General features: G+C 40.1%; 1 protein-coding gene across 1 annotated transcript in view; it reads right to left on the bottom strand.

Moving 5' to 3' along the window:
• mcph1 (microcephalin 1) overlaps positions 1-15,038 on the bottom strand; it is a 40,095-nt gene that overhangs the window by 24,068 nt on the left and 989 nt on the right. Inside the window, exons 2-13 of the mRNA XM_079512715.1 lie at positions 14,904-14,982; positions 13,928-14,003; positions 12,375-12,466; positions 10,376-10,494; positions 10,167-10,251; positions 9,746-9,851; positions 8,952-9,086; positions 8,741-8,818; positions 4,676-5,737; positions 3,581-3,690; positions 321-358; positions 50-212 (exon numbers count right to left, since the gene is read on the bottom strand). Coding sequence (XP_079368841.1) covers positions 50-212; positions 321-358; positions 3,581-3,690; positions 4,676-5,737; positions 8,741-8,818; positions 8,952-9,086; positions 9,746-9,851; positions 10,167-10,251; positions 10,376-10,494; positions 12,375-12,466; positions 13,928-13,973 — 2,034 coding nt within the window. The 5' untranslated portion in view covers positions 13,974-14,003; positions 14,904-14,982. The remainder of the gene's footprint in view (positions 1-49; positions 213-320; positions 359-3,580; positions 3,691-4,675; positions 5,738-8,740; positions 8,819-8,951; positions 9,087-9,745; positions 9,852-10,166; positions 10,252-10,375; positions 10,495-12,374; positions 12,467-13,927; positions 14,004-14,903; positions 14,983-15,038) is intronic.

Below are 15,038 nucleotides of genomic sequence, written 5' to 3'. Positions count from 1 at the left end.
AAAGCAAGGGTTCGGTGAGATTATTTAGCTACCTAAATGAGCTACATACCCATTCAAAAGACAGAATCCAGCAGCCACGGGCAATGCCTAGAAGAACATTTACGGTGCGTCGTGGACGTCCGGACACCACATGGGTTGTACTCTCACATACCTGGTCCACGATCGTGAACCTTCCAAGAGCTTTAACCACCTGAATTACTGTGCTCTGCTGACTACAGGAGTCATTAAATGGACGGAGAGAGAGAAAGATTCATTCCAAAACCAAATTATACGGCAAAAGGTGTTACTGGGTAAATAATGTAAATGTCTGACATACTTACTCAGTTGACAGACTTGTCATGACCAACGTTCTCATAGTCTGTAAGAAAGTCACATACACGCCCTATTAAAAAGAAGAAATGCATGACAAAACACAATTTCTCAAACAATTTCACTCCCAAACTTTCAATTTAAAGTAATTAGGACACTCAATTTGTGATCCTGATGGTTTCATTGATACACTAAACTATGTGATAGGTTTGGAAATAGATCACTATCCTCATTCAGTATGTGACACAAGGAGCAGTTACTGACCACCACACGTAAAAGTCTGGCTTTGAGCTGAAGGAGAAATAGGAATCAGATAATAAATCATTCACATACAGTATTTAAATAACATGTTTCCAGGCAGCTCTTCCTTCTAAAAAAAGACTATTCAAAGCTCAAATCTTTGTCGCACAACAGACATTTGATTTGCATTGACAAAGCATAAATAAAACCCTGAATTGGAGTTGAGAAAAGTGTTGTTTGCGCATTCTGTGCAATTCAGTATACAATTGTAAACAAATAAAGCTCTTGGCAATATATATATATATATATATACACACACACTTTATATAGGCATATCATGGAGAAGTACGGGGATTCACAGCTGTTTGCTTGCAGACCAGAGAGGAAATGAAACTCCAAGGCCACAGGCAGAGAAAAACATGTTCAGGGCTATTGAAACGGAACTGTAAGTTTGAATTTCTGGTGACTATGGTCCATCCATCTCTTGCACTTTGGCCACAATACAACAACTGACCATCATTAGCACCTGAACACCGCGGTTACAGACAGGGCCACCGGCTCTTTCCTGTCATGGAGCCTTCCAACACCAGGGGAATGCTAAAATGAGGCCAGAAAATAAGCTAATTTCATATTTGCACAATAAAAGCTAAACATCTGATAATATGGCCTGCTCCTTTGGAGGTTCCACAAAGGGGTATTTGGGCTTATCCTAAACAGTGGTCGTGTTCTGGCAACAACACAAGGCAAGCATTGAAGAATGAGTTGCACAAAATGCCAGACAAAGAGTCGGTGTGAACTGTAGCATGGCCTCCGAGCACAAATGGAGGAAATTCTTTAGTGTATGACGCAGCCTCCTCGATCGCTTGGGGTTCTCCACACACCAACATGATTCTATTCATGCAATGTTATGCATTTGCTGATCAAATATATTTGGACAGTTCAAATGGCTTTTGCTGCATATTTTCAATCTGGCTGGAAGGATATGCAATTCCTTCAGATTAATGGAACAGAAGATGTGTTTGTGTTAGTTTGATCAATCAATCTTATGAGAAAACTGTGATACATGACTAGTTAATTACAGGATTTTGTATTGGGTTGTTGTAACTTAACTATGCATTTTGTATGGTATGCTTGTATCACATTCTTTGTTTGATTATGTAAAGTATATTGTAAATAAATGTAATCATGTAAAGTATATTGTAATGTAATCATGTATGTGTCACATAACTGATGCGGGTGGTCCCTATGGGTTGCAAATTACCTGAAGGTCAGGGGAGTGTGACAGTGTATAAACATTGACATTCAATATATCCATAATTCAGCTCATTCACCCTCTTCTGAATCACAAAATATACTGTAAGTTATAACATTATACCTAATTAGCTGAACTTCAGGGTTCAATCTCTTGTGTGCTCCCTTTACTGATCATTTTAAATCCTGTGTGATAGGTGTCATTCGGCCCTGCCACGTACTGTATATACATGTTTTGGTCATGCCCTTCTTTACGTAGATATTGGACTGAGATCTTTGACACTATGTCAAGGAGTGTTGGGATACCATTTGAACCAAATGTAATGACGGCTATTTTCTGAATTTCTCCCCCTACTCTACTACTGCCAAAATACAAAGCTCATTTGGTGGCCTTTACCACTCTCTTAGCTAGGCGTCTAATTCTGATGAAATGGAAGTCCTCTGCTCCCCAACCCATCTTCACTGGATTAGAGATGTACTCCACTTTATTTTTTTAGAGGCTCGGTATCCAAATTTGAAGACACACGGGGCCCCTTCCTCGCACTGGTAAATGACTTGCAGTTCCAAACTATTCCAGATTGAATGAGTTTAAACCTGAATCTGAGCTTGCTAGACATAAATTTCGATGCAGCTGGGTTGTTCAGTATATTTATTATTAGGAACCATGTGTGGGTGCACTGCCACGTCCATTATGTTTTGGAGGGGTGACCAATGACCATGCCATGTTGTGTCTTGTCACACGTTTGTCTTGTTTTTGTTTCAAAACTTGATTCAGGTTATTATGTGGTTTGTAACTATCAGTGTCACTTCCCTGTTAGCATAGGACTATACAATTTCCTTTTCTTTTATCCTTCCACAATATTTTGCATATGGTGGTCATGACATTTATATGTACATGTTATCTTTTTGGTATGTTCTGTATGGGTGTGTCACATACCGGTATATTGTCATATTATTTGATTTACTGTATACCCTGAAATCTTGAATAAACAAAACTGTGAAAAAAATAAAAATAAAATGAATATGCACAGGTGTCATCACAAAAGATTCAGAAGAAGCATACTAGTAAGCTAAGAAACTTTTGCTGAGGTTAGGAAATACAACAAAAACAAACTGAGCCCAGGTGCATTTCACAAGCAATGATGTGGATGTTGTTGATGACAGAAAGGAAACCAAGAGAGCATTACAATGAAAGAACCCAACGTGCAACCAGCTGAAAATACCACAAATATGTATGTTTTAGACAAACATTGCATTAAAGTAGCAGAATTACACAGAGGACTTTCTACAATAGCCCCAATACAAAGTCTGTATGACAGAGAAAAGGTAAAACCATGTCATGCTTAATCTAAAACCGAAACATCAGAATTTTACAGTGTATTTACTGTGATTTTAAATGTATTAAGTTATGGTTACAGGTGAATTTGATCATGCGCAATTGCATTGTCTGCATCATGGTATTCCACTCATAAACCAAGGATTAGCGTTCTCACTGTTTTTCATCACAGAAAACAGCAAATATGGTTTCAGAAAATCGCTCATTAAGATAAAAAAAAAAAAATGTGGTATGGAAACTAATTATCTGCAGTAAAAGTTGACTAAATGCAGTTGAAAAAAGGAAATCCAGGTTTAATTAGAATGATTTCTTTTTTAAAGTAATACAAAAGCACCCATGGGCATGGCCGGCTGTAACCATCTTCCATTTGAAAACACAGGTTTTACCTTCCAAATTGTGTAATAAATTAAGACACCATAACCATATAATGTAGTAATATATTACCTTGTTTCCTTTGTCACCTTCAACACTTTTCACCCGTGTTTTCTGTATGTTTTCAGAAATGCTGTCAGTGCGACCAGCTACAACAGCATGTTCAGTTCCTCCACCTACAACTGAAAAATTGGAAACAATGCCAAGTAAACACACAGCAGGTGCACTGTGTATTATTGTTTATGGAGGTCCCATAAAGATATAAACAGTGCTTCTAAGCATTTGTTTTCATATACTTGGGAGTACCACATGGGTGGCACACACAGCTTCAATCAGAACAATCCAGATATTGTTGCAGACATGTTGCAGTCTTGCCTTTTATATGATTTCCTTCATCATTTAAATGTGTTGGTGCAAGTTGTATTGCGTTCAGTGGCACAAGCAACCTACTTGAAACAAGCAGATGCTAAAAACTATGTTAATAAACAATCTAATAGAGTTCTGCACCCGGTGTAATTTATATGGAAAATCAGACCATTCAGTACTCTAAAAAAAAGACAGAAACGTGTTTATTTCATGTTTATATAAATTAAATGATCTGCCATAAAAATCACATCCAGTCTTTCAAGAAATCTTAGTTAATACACAACAATAAAAATAATAATCTTATATACAGCTCAAATATATAATGAGGTTCATTATGTTATGGGAAACAGAATAAAAAAATATTAAAAATATATTGCACATAAACTGAAATCAGTTCGGGTGCAATATCTATTCATCAGTTTTAGTTTCAGCACAAAGATGCAGGGGGTAAGCCCATGTGGATAATTTCAGGACCAGTCATACGTACTATCAGCCCTACATTTCCTCAGTTTAAGGTTGGGATTAGGGAAGAGGTTGGGTAGAGTTGGGGTGTGGGCTGAGTGAACATAGCTATGTTACCATCATTTAAATAGAGTACTTACGGTTAGTAAAGCTAGTCACATTTCATTAGATTGTTCAATCTCAATAAAATAAAAATCACAGTTGCTAACCAAAGTTATAAGTAATAGTTGACTTTTGCATCAAGATTATACTATTACTATTATGCAAACACTCAAGTCATCAATTTCCAATTGGCACATTATAATTCATGTTCTTTCCTAATTTCCCCAGACTACTTACATTCCCTGGTTTGAGAACGGACTTTGACATCGGATTTCTTCTGCTGGCCAAATGATGCACCAGCCATTATTGAACAGATATCTTCGTTTGGTTGTGTAGATAATGTTCTTCTCCGTTTGACAGATTGTGCTGAAAATTCACCCTTGCCCATGAATGGCAATGTTCTTGCATTTCCAGTCACAGAATCTACAGTGGTACCATGACTGTCCGCTTGGATCTCTTGGTGAGGAAGCTTTTGGGTTACACCGTTAGTCTCATGGCAGGACTTTTTGGTACTTTTATCCTGTTTCTTTTTTTCAGGCACTGTGGTTTCTGAATATCTTTTCTTTTTGCAAGATCCTAGCAAAATTGTGTTCGGTGTAGGGTGGTGGCTAGCGACAGAGAAATAGTCTTCAAATACGTCGTCATCCGGATCAACTGAACTTAAGGTAATACTAGGATTTGTTTTTGCTTTAGTGGAAGAAAGTAACAAAGAAAATGAGTGTCTGGGTTTGTTAGCTGCTTGCTGATCCACTTTTGATGGTTGCGACACAATTCCTTTAATTTGTTCTTGATTGACAACAGCCTTACCAGAGATGGATGGGACTGAAGTGCAAATCAATGAACTCAAATCGTTATTTTCTATAGGAGATTGCATGGTTTTAGCATTTTCTGGAATAGGGCTAGAAAATGATAGGCGTGTTTGCCTTGTTCTTCCACCCCATTTACTGCCTTCACTGACATCTGGGCATGGGATTTTTGGGGAACAGAACATTTCTTTCTGAAATTGATCACTTTTGGTTGAAGTCCTTCTTGGCTTTTTGCTTTGTTTAAGACTTTCATCTGAGGGTGTCAAACATGCCATTGACTTGTGTTTTGGGACATCACTACAAGGTGACAGCCAAGGCTTCTGCATGTCTTTCTGTTTTGGGACATCACTATAAGACTCTTTTCCAAGGGGTAGATTGAGATCGCAATGGTCACCATCACCGTGTAGCCTTTTCTCTTCGGACCGATATCCCTCAGAAGAATGAGCGACTTTAGTAGCAGCAGAAGCGCTGGATTCTTCATCAGATTGCTCTTCTGTATTAACAAAAAAATATATGGTTTAAAAAAAATCAATAGCATCTCTAGAGAAAACATCTCTTAACTGATTATAGCAAATAGGCAGCTGCCAAGTCTAGATCAGGACTGTTACTAAATGTACCTTGCACCTACTCTATTTTATGTAATGTCACTGAGCAGTATGGGTGGGAGTGGGAGGGATTGAGGGTTTTCTTTTCCTCTTATCAGTCTTATTTGTTCTTTTTCTTCTGTCGTCTTTTTGTTTGTCATAAAACAAAGAATGTACATTGTACAAATTCTATAACATTTTGTGGTCTTCATTTTTTTACGTTTTTTAAGTACCCTGCACCTATATAACTGTATACTGGTCCTGGGTCAAGATAATTGGACTCTGGGCTAGGTGGGACTACACACCAAATCAGTCATCCTCCCCACGCACATTCGGAGAGAGACACTCTGTCTCGGCATGCTGTTATTTTTGTTTTTTATTTCTGTGGCTTCCAAAGAACTGACAGATGACAGCCAAGTAGTCTGGATTCTGGCAGATTTAAGCAGTTGGCCTGATTCAAAACGAATTGGATACTGTGCAGGGTGTCATCCCCACACATACTGAAAAAGAGAGCCTCTTTCATAACAGCACATCTGCTTTGGCTTGTATCATCTTGCCACTCTGATGTGTTTGAACCAGTGATGTGTGAGCCAACGAGTCAAGGTTTCAGCACAATTATCGCGGGGCGGGCAGGGCAGGTCAAACCCCCCCACCCAAAACAAAGCAAAAAAGAAAAGCATTCCGGTACCTTCTCTCCCTCTCCTATTCTGTCTCTCTCTCTGCCTCTCTCTTGCTCTTTGAGAGAGGCAATTGAAGGATTCATAATAATCTTAATACACTAATTTTTGTACATGTATGGTTTAGTTTACATACAAGCCCGGGACTTATTTGTGGAACAGATCGCATCGCTCCAACGATCGTGCTGAGCCTGCTGTGATAGAAGTTCTTACCTCGACATGAAACGGGAAATAATCAAAGCAATGCATTTGTTTTTAATTTAAATCAAATTAAGGTAGGCTACAAGATACATGTGTCAGAGTGCTTTAACGCGAGAAACAAGAATCCATGCATTGTTTTTACATCGTGTTGTCGGTCGTCGAGTCTCACTGTAAACTGTCTGTGCCTTCACGACCAGATGAATCACCGTTTAACCTTGACCCATTATCATTTGTTAATCAAAGTAACATTGTGTGATTAAATGTGTTTTTACTGCTTTCTAATACCGAGCAAGTTAAAGTCAAAACTGCCTAGCGACGCCAAGGACGTGTTTTTCGAGTTTTTTAACATCGGGAAGAAAAAAAATATATATTTTTTTCTTTTAGATTTTTTTTTGAAAAAAATAAAAATATATAAAATTAAAAACAATACATATGGTGGCGGTCTGGGACTTTTGGCGGCCCCTGGTGGCGGTGAATTTAACAGGCAGGCAGAGCAGTGCGAGGCAGCCGATTTATTCTTCATTGTATGCCGGTGTCGTGTGGCAAATACAACTAATCTACAAGCTCACAACGCGTCGCATTGTGGACTTTTAACTCGGCTCTCGTTTACACACGGCACCGTCATATGATTAAGTAAAGCTTAATTTTAATTTGAACCTTCAATTTTTACATTTGGTTATTGTTTATTTTTTGATTTCCTAATATTCTTTCGAATATGGAATATTCGTTTTCAGCACTACAGGACACTCACTGTAATTAATGTTGTTTAATGTTCTCTCATGTATTGTACACAATTATAAAGGACTGAAAATATGAATTGTCTATCTTAAAACCGAACCTGTATGGGGCTGAATCTCGCCCCCTCTCATAAGAGTGGATGAAGGGGAAGCTTTTCTTTTGACCGCAGCCTCTTTGTTCATATGCTTATGGACACTGAATAAATATGACTGATCGATGCAATCTCTGTGATTATTTATAGGCTAAACAAAGAGAGACATCATCAGACATGAGTAGCCTAGCCTAAAGGCTCATACCTTTTCGGTGGTTAGGTGACCACCGAACTACAACATGACGTCACGAGCCGCGGTGAAGAGCAAACCACCGCCACCGCTCCAGCCCTTCTCTCTGTTTTTACTCACCACCGCTCAACGTTATTTCAGCTCCAGTGGTCAGCTCACCACCGAAAATCCAGACTATGTATGAGCCTTAATATGGCCTACATCCACTGACCAACTTCCGTTTTCAGCTGTTCGAGAAGCCATTTGAAATGTAGCCTATATTTATTTGGTTATTTCATTGTGTTATACATGGTTAAACTCAAAATACTAAATCACAGCGGAACGACAATCGCAGGGCACGATCGTTGATTATTTCATTAATAAGCAGCCTATTAGCAGGCTACTGTTGACTGTAGCCTACTACAATATGACTTGGAAACAGATGGCAATCATGGCATTGAACATGAATTTTAGAGCTGCGATGCTCCCGAAGGGCCCATAGTGGGAGTAGGCCTAACAATCGGAAATTTTTGAACGAAATGCTACAGAGGTAAATTGTTGGGGAAATGGCCCAGTCCCCTCTCTCTCGAAAGCAATTGAACGGACTGGACTTGCTGGGTGTTGAAAAGCCGGTCGGTAGACTATGTTTTGTGTTTTGCGTGGTGGGCGGGTCGTCGATTCATATATTGTTTTGCGGGACGGGTTGGGCTCCCGGGGCGGGTGGGTTATGAAAAAACCTGACCCACACATCACTAGCTTTAACCATCTGCCTGTATCAGAGTGTCAGAGGAACCCAAGCCAGAGAGGTGGCTGGCAACACAGACTTGCTACAACCTGAAACTAAAGATGTCAGCTGGAAAAAATGCAAAGCCTTTGCTTTCCCAAAATGCTGTTCCCCAATTCAAATGAAGAAATCAAGTTTTTAGAAGAGAATTGTTTAGAAGGTAACAGCAACAAGTGAAGGACTGTCAACAGAACTCACATGCTTTCAACACTAGTACCAATGTCCAGAAACAATGCCATCATCAGTTCTTACCAAGTAACTCTAAGAAGGTTGGTGTACTCCCAAGAGAAGGCTGCGGTCCAGATGAGCCAGATTCTACCATCTGTGAGGCTGAAAAGTATAAAATACATCATACTGATGAGGCATGTCACACAGGTTTTAGTTCTAACTGTTGCAAAAATGCAATAATCTCACTGACAAAGGTTAACATGGATTTTAGCTAGTAAATTCTGGTTGATCATACCTGTGGGTGAGAGGTTTTCCCTTTGTGCTTTCATTTCTCTCAACCTTTCTTCCATAGTCTCTGACCTTTTCCATGAGGGGCTGTAGACTATTCCATGTTCATGATCAATAATATATGGAGACACATATTCAGGCACTGAGGGGAAAATAAATCATGACATGAATACAGAACTGTGTACAGTACTATTGCCGTTTTGTTGATTGCAATTGCATTATTGCGAAACTTGAAAAGGCAGCCAAGTGTGCAGATTTCAAACAATACACGGGCAGCCCAAAAAAAAAGGTCACTAAAAACAGTCGCAGCAAAAGACTGCTGCTCAGATCAATGTTGCTCACAGCAGGTAAGGATTGTGACTGAAATACATCCGTTAAAATGGAAAGGAGAGGTCGCACAGCTCGTAGTCACGATGCCAAAAATAACCTTTTATTGGGTTACCAACGTTTCGACAAACAAATTGCCTTCTTCAGGTTTGTTTGCTGAAATACATCCGTTAGCACGACGTGAGCAAACAATGAAGAGTGGCTTGCTCGCTCTCGTCACGCTAACGGATGTATTCAGAGGAAAAGGCACTTTTGATGAAACTAAGCAGTCATTTAATGTGATCTCCCTGCAACAGGTCCTGACAGCTGATAGAACGTTTTGCTCAACGCAGTACACTCATATAGCAAAATGTTTTATCTGCAACAATGTATCTGGAACAGTTAGGTATCATCGTGATTGGGCCTTATCTTCATCTTCAACAGTTTGGAATCTTAGATGTGAAAAGGAGTTATGAAGCCCTACTCGTCTCTTACCAAAAGGTGGTTTTGGCATTAGGCCTTTAATCATCTTGTCGAGCTTCTTTTTCATGCGCTTGTCACTATCAGGGGTTGTTTCCTCTCCTGGTTGCATGCAACGATGCTACAAGAAACAAAAAGGAACAATTATGAAAAACCAGGTGAAAATAAAATACATATTCCTTACGCCCATGACTGCTTAGCCATGCACGAGCTCTACCTTGGGATTAAGTTCATTGAAGACGCGACAGTGATGCCTGATTACCGACAACAATGATACATACGACCTATAGGAGAGGTCGACAACCTGACAAGGAAAACGGCCATTACAGTCTAATTTGGCTGGTTGGTTAATAACACATTCTGTGGTGTGATAAACTGAGAATACATATTACTACTACTTTACAGCCACTTTAAATCCGATATAGTTAGTACTTACTTTCTTTTTGTTGAGCACGGTCTTGATGTCATCATTTAAGGCTGGGTATAACTCTTCATCCACATGTTCACCATCATCTTTACATCTGAAAATAATTTCCCCAAAAACATTAGCAAGTATTATTTAATGGGCATAATCAAGGATGCAAAAATGTAAATCACACAACACAAAAAATAACGGTTGAGTTGAAAAAATCTAAACCAGATTACCTGGCAACCCACAGGACTGAAACAAGCCTGACACCGTTTTTTTTGGCTTTAGTCCATGTAGCGTGATGTCCATTCTTGAAGACTACATGGGTAACTTTCTTATTGAATGACTTGGTTACCTGAGAAATTTAAAGACAGAAAGTATATTATTGCCAACGGGGGCGGCAGTAGCTCAGGGGTAGAGTGGCCAGTAGAACAGCCAGTTGTAGAGTGTTTGACACTCAGATACCACACGATTTCAAGACAGCTATTCTAGGAGTAGTGCCGACTGGTTTTGAAGGTAGGAAAAAGGTATCCCTCCTCCAGGTATTGTTAACAACGGGCCAAGAAGACTATCACAATAAATTGACTAGGAAAACACCCTCCAACCCACGAACAATGGCTGAATAAAGTAAAAGAAATTAGAGACATGGAAGAAATTACTTATTTGGTGAGGCTACAAAATGAAAAATGTATTAAGAAATGGACACCCTTCGCACGCATCGAACATTAACATTACCATGCCCAGCAAGCACGGTCAGGACCTGGACGAATTGGTGACATCTCGATTGGGGCCAGATCAAGTGAAACCAAGACTAGTCAGATCTGGCCCAGAATATCACCTGATTTCAGCCAACATAAATTCTGCCCACTAAGACGGACATCCCTAGCCTGATTATCAGACTGTAGCTTTCTTGAAGCTTCAGTCTGACATTGTCTCCTGTCTGAGCGATTTCAAGGGGGAGGGGATTAGAATTTCCCTCAACCCTCTGTGTGTTGCGCTGCGTGATGACGCTGAAAACGGGACTCGGCGCTGATTGGTTGTTCGTTAGACCCACCCCCCCACCACCGATTCTCATTGGATAATACATTTTTGTACCGAAGAAATTATAGGTTCACAGCGCAACACCAGACCAAGAGATGCAGTCCACTCAGAGAGTGGGCGGGGTCTTTGGGCTGGATCCAGGCTAGGACATCCCTGGATGAATCAGAGAGAGTCAGATCGAGGCCAGATCAACTTAAGTCATATCATAACTAGTCAGATCTGACCCAGAATACGCTATAATATTTCAACTGGTGAAGACGTCCTGGAAATGATGTAAATATCATCCCTATATGGGCTGTGATCTGGCCTAGTCCTGAACGTCCTGAATGTCACCGGAGGACGTCATCATAACGTCATCATGACGTCATTCGGCTTGCTGGGGCAAGATGTATTTCTACAAAGAGATTATGAATGTTTAATGTGATATATGATTGTACAATATGTGGGTAGATGCACATTGTGTGACTGTCTATAAAAATATGTATGGTACGTTCTGTAACTCGCATCTACTATTTATCATCCTCTTTCCTTTCATGTCCGTTGACTGAATAACTTGATCAGATGTTGTCTTTCATGTTTACATTTCTTCACTTTATTATTGTTAGTATAATTATTTATGATTATTATTTTTTCAAATGTGTTACTTTAATGTTGCTGCTGTCTCCTTGGGGAGACAATGTGAATTTTGTATTGAGAACGAACCTATTGATGCTATGCTGTGCTTGTGTATAAAATGTATTGTTTACCCCGGCAATGACAATAAAAATAAGTTGCCAAAAAAAAAAAAGAACAGCCAGTTGTAAACCGTGAGGTTCCCAGTTCGATCCCAGGCTCTCCCAGAGTTAGTGTTGAAGTGTCCTTGAGCAAGACTCTGAACACCTAATTGCTCCCAATTTGTGCAGATTGGTGCCTTGCATGGTGTGAATGTAATGCACAATCTATGTTAAGCGCTTTGGATAAAACTACCACCATTGGATATAAATGCACCATTTATTACTCTTCAGGATGTAAAAATAACCTGTGTTCCAATGGATTCACTGTAAATATTATTTAGACAAGCTCTTGTTAATACTTTTGGTTATCTATTTATAAAACCCACAAACAGACAGACTAGCAAAACACAGCCATACGACAAAGTATGAAATAAGACTAAACATAGTATCCATGTTCTGCACTACATGTGTATGGACTCACCTGGGCTCCCATTTCTTGCAACTGCTGGATGAATGACTTTGAATAGTTGTCGGTTTTGTCCAACGACCAGACATCAACATATGCGACCACATCTGTTGACAGAAGAGAATGAAAAAAATAGTAGTACGTGTATCGTAGTTCATCAGGGTTCAAGTCCATCCCAGACCATTGAGACAGCTATGAGTGTGCAGCCTTTTTCTTATTTTTACAATACAGGTATGTAGCTTGCGGAGTTAGTTCAGTCAGATCTACTCGAGGGGTTTCATGCCGTGCTCAAGGGTACATTCATATACTCAAGGGGTTATAAATATCCTGCATTACTATGTCCCCCTTTCTGAAACCAGCTCCTTGCCACTCGCCCTACACACTTGCCCTCGATATGCGTGAGGCTGCGCCATATTAAGTGTCGTCCGAAACCAAGCAGCCTTGAGTGGAAGTGGCTTATAAAGCCCTCAAGAGCGAGTCTGTGCCGATCTAGACTCGATTGCCTTGTGCAGCCCTGCTCTCTGTCCATGGAAACCGCAACCTACAAATGTAAGTACCACCACAAATAAATGATAAATAAACTCCTCCTAAACAATCTTCATCTGATGCAGAATAGACAACGCTCCAACTGATGTTCACAAGGGCTCTTTATTTACCCCACCGTGAAAAAACTATAAATGAAACCACAAACAAAACAACTTTTAACACAATGATTTATAAACACCATGGATGTATATGACATGTCATTTTTGACAGTCACGCTGTATTTCTTTTTTCCATATGAATGAAATCCACATGTCACAAAAACATACACGATGTAATGCAATATAACTGTACAAACAAAATAACAGGTAACACAATTGCATGATGGTAACCATGGCAACGAATGGTGTCTGTTTCCTGTTTCTGCACAAGGATGGCGAGTGTATTTCCAAACAGTTTTTTATACCCAACACCCTAATCAAGGGAACTTGATTCAGCTGGAGGGGCACTTCCTGACGAGGGAACCTCCCGAGAGCACTTCAAGTCAAGGGACTGGTTTCAGAAAGGGCCTGTGGGTGTATTCAATGTCATTCACTGATGTGGTAGTCAGCTGACCATGACCCATTTTTGAAACCAAGCCACTTCCACTCAAGGCTGCTTGGTTTCGGACGGCACTTAATATGGCGCAGCCTCACGTGAACGCGCATACCAAGTGTGTAGGGCGAGTGGCGAGAAGGCGGTTTCAAAAAGGCGGTTCCTGGTTGTTGTTATGTGATGTTTGCTCCCACGACCACCCCAGCACCACCGGTGGGTTATGTTATTTATGTTCCCCATGGGGGGTTGTATTGTATATCTATCTCCCTGCTCTTAATGTTTAATTGTGCCGAGCAGGGAGAAAAATGTAGCAGAGCCGAACGCCAAGATAAATTATTATATGCACACGTGTATTCTCATTCTATAATAAATATTGGTTAAATCTATTCGTGAGTTGTCTGACTGAACTATGTTTACTGCCCAAGGCCATTAGCACCTCACCAATACTGGTGTGCGCCCTTCTCCCCGTTTGTCTCCCGGACCATTATTACCTTTGAGAAAATCTGGACACCTACTGGCACTGCCTGTAGTCATCATTACTGGCCTCGAACAAACGAATACATGAACCTGTAATCACCATTCATACCACACAGTCACAGACGTATTAATAACACAAATTTATATAGTTATTTTCAAAGACACATAGTTTACATGGGGGGGAGGAGAAAACAATAAAAGATCTACTTCTTTAGGAAATATTCCTAATGTTCATGCTTTCAGAAGATCAGCAAGACCATGACAGACCCCACTACCGAAGAAAATATCAGGACATTATAAAAAAGAAAACAGTGAGGGGTGACCTTTGGGGCCAGGGGCACCCAGTATGTCATAGTAAATTAAAAATCACACCCGTGTGAACTGAGTGGTGCAGTGACGTCACACACCAACCATAGCAACCATGCTCACCTGTACGTGGGGCCACGTACACAGGTACACACACGGGTACAGACAAAGCTGGTTGTTGGAGTGGTTTGCACCACTCAAAAAGTCCATAGACTTTGCGGCCACATGACGTCACAAGGGGTACACACACACCCTTTTTGAAACTATCTCCTCGCCACTCACCCTACACACTTGGTTTGATCATAGATATATAAAAGAGACGGCAATGGATGGGAGGGGAATCCTGGTTTATTATTTATATCTATACTCAAACCGAGTGGAAGTGTGGGGCGAGTGGCGAGGGGCTAGTTTCAAAAAGGGCCTACAGCCAGGCGTTGGAGAGGCTAGGCTAGCGCCCTTCAAAAACTAAAACTAAACAATCATATATACCCACTATAATAAATATATATGCAATACAATTATATACATTCTGTATGTTATTTGACGAGTGGGAATCTTACATCATAAACAGCCGGTGGATGTAAACTAAAGTTACATAATTATATCAAATTACATTGTAATAATTCAATGTGTGACTGTGAATATGCTAAAGCCTGGTTTACTAGAGCAGTTAGTGGAACTTACTTGGAAGTAATGTGCATATGTGAGTGAGTCTGCTAGTAGAGATAAGTCGAGAAGGAGTGCATCCGTCACGTGGATCAGGCTGCAAAGTGCAAATATAACATCAGGTGCATGTCTGACTAAAGGATCAAGGTTTAT

Source organism: Electrona antarctica, assembly GCF_951216825.1.
Source record: "Electrona antarctica genome assembly, chromosome: 10".
Classification (NCBI taxonomy): domain Eukaryota; kingdom Metazoa; phylum Chordata; class Actinopteri; order Myctophiformes; family Myctophidae; genus Electrona; species Electrona antarctica.
Note: the sequence above shows the minus strand (reverse complement) of the source record. Positions and strands in the feature narration are given on the sequence as shown.